Raw genomic sequence first — 6,131 nt, forward strand, 5'->3', positions numbered from 1 at the left:
AGAAGAGAGAACAAAGAAGTGGAAATAAGGTAGATATTCATTGATTGGAGAATTGAAAAATAAATTATAGTACATGAATACTGTATAATGCATGATAAAAATGATTACTGAGATTCCTGAAAAAACTTAAATGAACAAAGTAAAATAAGTAGGACAAAGAAAACATTACCCCAAATGACTGAAACAATGTAAATGGAAAACACAACTACCACAAAACAATAAGATATTAATATAACCAAATTACAAAGATTAAGCTTGACCCCAAAGAAGAGATATGAGGAGACACTTTCTCTCATTCATTTGCAGAGATGGAGGGAAGAGAGTACACAGATGAGGAATATTATGTCTAATGCCATATTCGTTAATATTTGATTGCTTTTGCTATTTTTCTTTTTTTCTTTTAAACAGTCTTTAATATATGACTTTCTACAAGAGAGAAGGGAACGGATAGAGAAGGAAATCCAAATGATGAAAAAATAAAAAAATATGAATAAAGTTTATGGAAAGACTAAAACATATAAGTCATGAAAATGTATGAAAACTCTCTAACTCACTATTAGAAAGAGAAATGAAAAATTCAACACTAAGTTTTGACTTAGCATCCTTCAGATTGGCAAAGATCCCCTCAAATAATTCAAAAATAGACATTATTGAAGGAGCTCTTAATCAATCAGAAAAGAATGGCAAACAAAATTACCATCCATTAGTTGGGGACGTGAGTAAACAAATTATGGTATATGAATGTAGTAGAGCATTTTTCTTCTCTAAAAAATAAGAAAAGAACTGATTTAGAGAAAATAGGGGTGACTTATACATACTGAGGCTGATTGAAGTAAAGAGAACAAGGAAAAGAATTTGTATAATGGCAATAATTAAGTAAAAAAATTATGAAAGACTTATAAACTTTGATCAGTGATTACAACTTTAAAAGCCTGATAATGAAACATGCTTTCTACCTCTTGGCAGAAAAGATGGACAAGACACAACTTCAGACATAACTAATGTATACATTTATTTTGATTGACCATACTTATTTATTACATAAAAGAGCTCCTATACATTGTGATACCATAGGTAGGGATAGTAATGCAAAAACAAAAACAAAAATAAAAAAAAAAAGAGAAAATATCCAAAATAGAGAAATCCAGAACAAACAAAGAAGCAGGGCAGTTATGGTTACAATCATGTTAAGTTTAATATATATTTAAAAATTAACTGTGCATAATAGTTTACAGTTTTATATGTATTCCTCTGTCTCTGTCCTTTATAAAGCCTTAGAAACAGGAGATGAAATATTTCTATATGAGGAATCCTAAATAGACCACTTTGTATGGTATATACGATACATAGTATATATGACAAGGAGTTACATAAAAACCTTGGAAAGATTATGCAGATTTATATTATAAAGAGCTTAAATGCCAAACTGAGTGAATTGTCTTTGATTTGAGAGCGAAGTAGCCATTAGAGCTTTTTGGGCAGAAGAGAGTTATTATAAGACTTGTACTTTAGAAATATCAATTTGTTTGCTATCTAAGAATTGGAGAGGGGGTAAAATTGAGGCAAAATGACAATTGGTAGATCATTGCAATAGTCCTGGCAAGAAGTAATGAAGCTTGATAGTTAAAGTGATAGGTTATATATAAGGTGGAGAGAAGAGAGAATATAAGGGAGTTGTGGAAGCAGAATCAGCAAGATTTGGCAACTGATTGCATACAAGGAGTGAGACAGAGTGAAAAGTCAATTAATAATTCTAATGTGAATCTGAAAGGACAGGAATAATTAGATCCTTTCACTCAGAATGACACAGGTACAAGGAGAACCAAGAGAAAGCAGGGTCACCAAAACTTGGAGAGGAGAGAATATCTAAAAAGAAAAGAATGGCAGCAATGTCCAATGTTACAGAAAAGTCAAGATAAATAAAGACTGAGAAAGGGTCATTGGATTTTTTTTCAAGACAATTGAGGTTAAGCCACTTTCCTAGGTTCACACTGCTAAAAAATGATTTGTTTGTTTGTTTGTTTGTTTTAATTAGTATGCATTAAATGTCTGAGATCAGATTTGAATTCAGGTCTCCTGACTTCAAGGTTTGTACTCTACTAACTGCATCAGGTAGCTGCCCCTGGGGCATTAGATTTCAATAATCAAGGGATTGTTGATAACTTTGGAAAGAGCAGTTAAAAGTTAAGGGGTGGGGTCAGAAGAGATTGAAAAAAAAAAGAGGAAGTGAAAACATTGAGTGTTGATTTTTTTTCTTTTCTTTTTTAGAAATTTGGCCATAAAAGAAAGAGTTTTAGGATGATAGTTTTGTGTCTGATGAGATCAAGCTTTTGTTGTTATTATTTTTAACAGGAGAGATTTGTGCAGGTTTGTGGATAACAGGGATATATCTGGAAGACTGGATAACTGAAGATTGAAGACTGGAGAGAAGGAATGTTTTCAGGGACAATATGCTGAAGCATATGGAAGGAAAAGGGATCAAGACTATAAGTAAAAGGGTTGGCCTTTGTCAAGAGGAGGCCAACTTTTTCATTAGGGAATAGAAGAATGAACAGATGATTATAAGGGCTGAAGAGAACTCATAGGGAAATGATCTCGATTTTCAAAATAAATATATATGGCAAGTTCTCTTCTAAATGGAAAGATGTGGTATGCTGAAAGACAATTGTTGTTCAGTCATTTTTCAATCATGTCAGACTTTTCATGAACCCATTTAGGATTTTCTTGGCAAAGACACTGAAATGGTTTGCCATTCCTTCTCCAGCTCATTTTACAGATGAAGAACAGACAGGGTTAAGTGAATTGCCCAGGGTTACATAGCTAGTAAGTGTTTGATGCCAAAATGGAACCCACAAAGATTGACTCTAAGTCGTGTACTCTATCCATTACCGGCGATTCTCAAAATGTGTCCCAGAGAATCCTCGTATGTGTGAAACCCTTTCAGAGTGTCTAAAAATTCAAAATTAGTTTTTATTTCTAATATGGTAAATATCTATAAATACAGGACACACAAATAAACTCTTTGGATAGCTCTTCAATAATTTTTAATAGTATAAAGAGTTACTGTGAACAAAAGTTTGAGAACCACTGCCCTAAACCACTTTGTTGTCCTGGAGAGTTAACTAGGGAGAACTAAAAATATTGTCTTTAAGAGATTAGTCTATTTTTCTTTCCTAATCCAATGTGATGCCCTAAAGCAAGAGTATGATTAGTACAAATCTCTAATTAAACATTAAATTTGTGTAAGGATTTAAGTTCCAAGGAATTTATGTTAAATTGTAGGAAAGAGCAAGATAGGGTCTCTGTCTTTGATGAGTTCTTAGTTTAGGCAGGGTAGTGACTGAGTAAGTATTAATCAGAATACATATTGGTATATAATTAGCATGTAGGAAAGATCCCTCCACCAAAATTCTTTTCAAAAGCCTCATCAATGTAAAAAAGTGAATGTGGGTTCTTAAAGACTGACACTGAAGAGCTGGATAATTCCAACATGCTCTACCAAGCTAGAAAGTTCAGGTTCATCAATAAGCTTAACTTAGTGAAATTTAGGAAGTTTTATCACTACCATTGGTTTGGTAGGACCAATGCGTTTTTTCCTCCTGTGCCTTTCCCCTCCCTCTATCTCACAATAATTCATTAATCACCAGTTTGGGCTTGAAGGAAGCCCAGTAAGGATTCATTCAGAGATTTCTTCTTTAGATAATATAACCACATTTTTGAATAAGTATAGTAAAAAATTGTTTCTAGCTTGCTGGGTGGACAGGGGAGGAAAAGGGATTGTTATTAAAGAGTTGCCAACTGGTCTGGGTTCTGTAGCAGGGTATTAACAGGGATATAGGAACTGATAAGGCAAAAGGGGAGAAATCTCCTGAAATTTATTTTATTTATTCACTCATTTTGTTATGCTTATATGACCTAATTCTTACAATTAAGTTAAAATGATCAGAGATAAGGATAGAGACAATAGAGTAGTAAACTGATCTATTGATATCATAGAATTAATTGAATTAGTTGCCATATTTTATATCTCAGTGCTTAGCATTGTATTTGGCCATAGTCAGGACTTAATAAATGCTAGCTGACTGACTGGCATTAATTATACCAAAATTAGTTTAAATTCAGTTGATTGGTATGTAATCAGCTGAATTCCCATTGATGGTAATATGTAAAATGGTAAAGTGATACAAATCAAGTGGTTTTCTTGTCTTGAAAAAATCAAGTTTATTAGAATGTAAACAGATTATGGGAACATAAAATTTTTCATTGGTAGAATATATTTCTTTAACAGGGACATAAAAATTCCAAAATTTGATGTGCAGAAAAGACCTGGATAGGTTGGATACTGCCCAATAGGAAGAATGTAATGATGAATATTAGCACCTCATGAGACAATATTTTCAATCTGATTTGGATGTGTTGAAGAGATCATATATGCTCAGCAACAGGAAGAGCAGCAAGTGGGGCAGCTGTGGCAGGTGGTGCGGCAGGGGGCTGGCTGGCAGCAGGGGGGTCTGCAGCAAGGAGACTGCACAGAAATGGGCTGGCAGCAGGTGGAAGCCCAGCAGCAGGGTCTGCAGACAACAGCTGTGCAAGAGGTGGGGCAGCAGGAGATGGGGCAACAGCAACCATCTTGTCCGCAGCAAGGGGGACAGCAGCGACGGGGACAACAGGTGTCACAGATGGGGCGGCTGCACCTGGGCACACAGCTCACTGGGCGGCACACGGTGGTTTGGCAGGAGACTGGCAGGCAGCACCTGGGTGGGCAGCAAGGTTGGCAGCAGCTGGACTGGCCACAACAGGACTGACCACAGCAGGGCTGACAGCAGCTGGACTGGCAGCAACTAGGCTGGCAACAGCCAGAGGAGACAGAGCCACAGCAGGAGCTGACCATGATGTTGGCTGGTTTTGGTTTGGTTTGAGTGGAAGGAGTAGTTGGTTTTTCAGATCTGAATGCTCTGACCTGTTCTGAGCCCTTTATATATCCTGGCCAGGTACTGCTGGACTTCCAGAAGACAAAAACATTTCCATGATAATGGTTTTTGCCAATTAAGTGAGAATTTCTGTTTGAGCAATGATGACATGCAATACCCAATGTCATTAAGAAAAAATTTTGCTTCCTGAATTTTAACTCATCTAATTTTGATTTTGACACCAAAGCCAGAGTTTCCTAGCCTATTTTCAAAAAAATTCCCTCAACATATCATGTCACCTATTACATCATATTTCTCTTGCTATGCAGTGTTATTTTGGTAGGTAAACTACTTTGAGGGCAATATTCAAGAATCTATCTTTTGTCATACCAATGTGATTCAGTGATACAGATGACAACCCATCCTTCTGGTGTAACTCATCCATGTTTTCTCATAAATTCACCATGGGATAGGGTAATTCTAAGTATCCTTTCTCTAGATACCAAGTGAATACCAAAGAAGAATGTAAGTATTTGGTTGTCCCTCATTCTTACTATATGACTAGACCAACTTTTTGTGGCCATACATTTCTTTGATGACATCAGAGAAACACTATTTTTTCTGCCTAATTACTCATTTGCTATGTGTAGTAAAAAGAAGTACAGTTGATTAATCTCTTTTTAGAAATTTTTCTAAAATGGCAATCTTTTTAAAGAAAGAGGTAAACTCTCATAAATTGATATTCAATCTGCTTAAAACACAGTTCTCAATCTCAAAGGGGGCATTATGATGACTGGGCAGTCAGATAGTATGATGAATAAAATGCAGGGCTGAAGTCAAGAAGATTCATTTTCCTAAGTTGAAATCTGGTCTTATACACTTAGTAACTGTAGGACTCTGGACAAATCACATAACTAGGTCTGCCTCACTTTCCTCATTTGTAAAATGAGCTGAAGAAAGTAATGGCAAATCACTCTAGTGTCTTTGCCAAGGAAATTGTAAATAAGTCATGAAAATTCAGACATGTATGAAAAAGCTGAATGACAATAAATTATAATGACTATTCCTACTATCGACATCATTATTAAAAATATGCTCTTGCATGTTCATTTGGGAAAGATAAATTTACTACATGAACATGGTATGCAATAAATATGGTTGAGACATAATTCATAAGATTTATGAGAACAAGAATTTATTTCCCTATTTAGAAATTTTTAT

General features: G+C 35.2%; 1 protein-coding gene across 1 annotated transcript; it reads right to left on the bottom strand.

Moving 5' to 3' along the window:
* Positions 1–4,199: 4,199 nt before the first annotated feature.
* On the bottom strand, positions 4,200–4,962 carry LOC100919950 (keratin-associated protein 2-4-like). The gene has a single exon (XM_003768281.2). It carries the CDS (start codon positions 4,889–4,891, stop codon positions 4,436–4,438), a length of 456 nt encoding a protein of 151 aa, XP_003768329.1. The 5' UTR covers positions 4,892–4,962; the 3' UTR covers positions 4,200–4,435.
* Between the last annotated feature and the right edge of the window lie 1,169 nt (positions 4,963–6,131).

Source organism: Sarcophilus harrisii, chromosome 4 (genome assembly GCF_902635505.1).
Source record: "Sarcophilus harrisii chromosome 4, mSarHar1.11, whole genome shotgun sequence".
In the NCBI taxonomy this organism is placed as follows: Eukaryota; Metazoa; Chordata; class Mammalia; order Dasyuromorphia; family Dasyuridae; genus Sarcophilus; species Sarcophilus harrisii.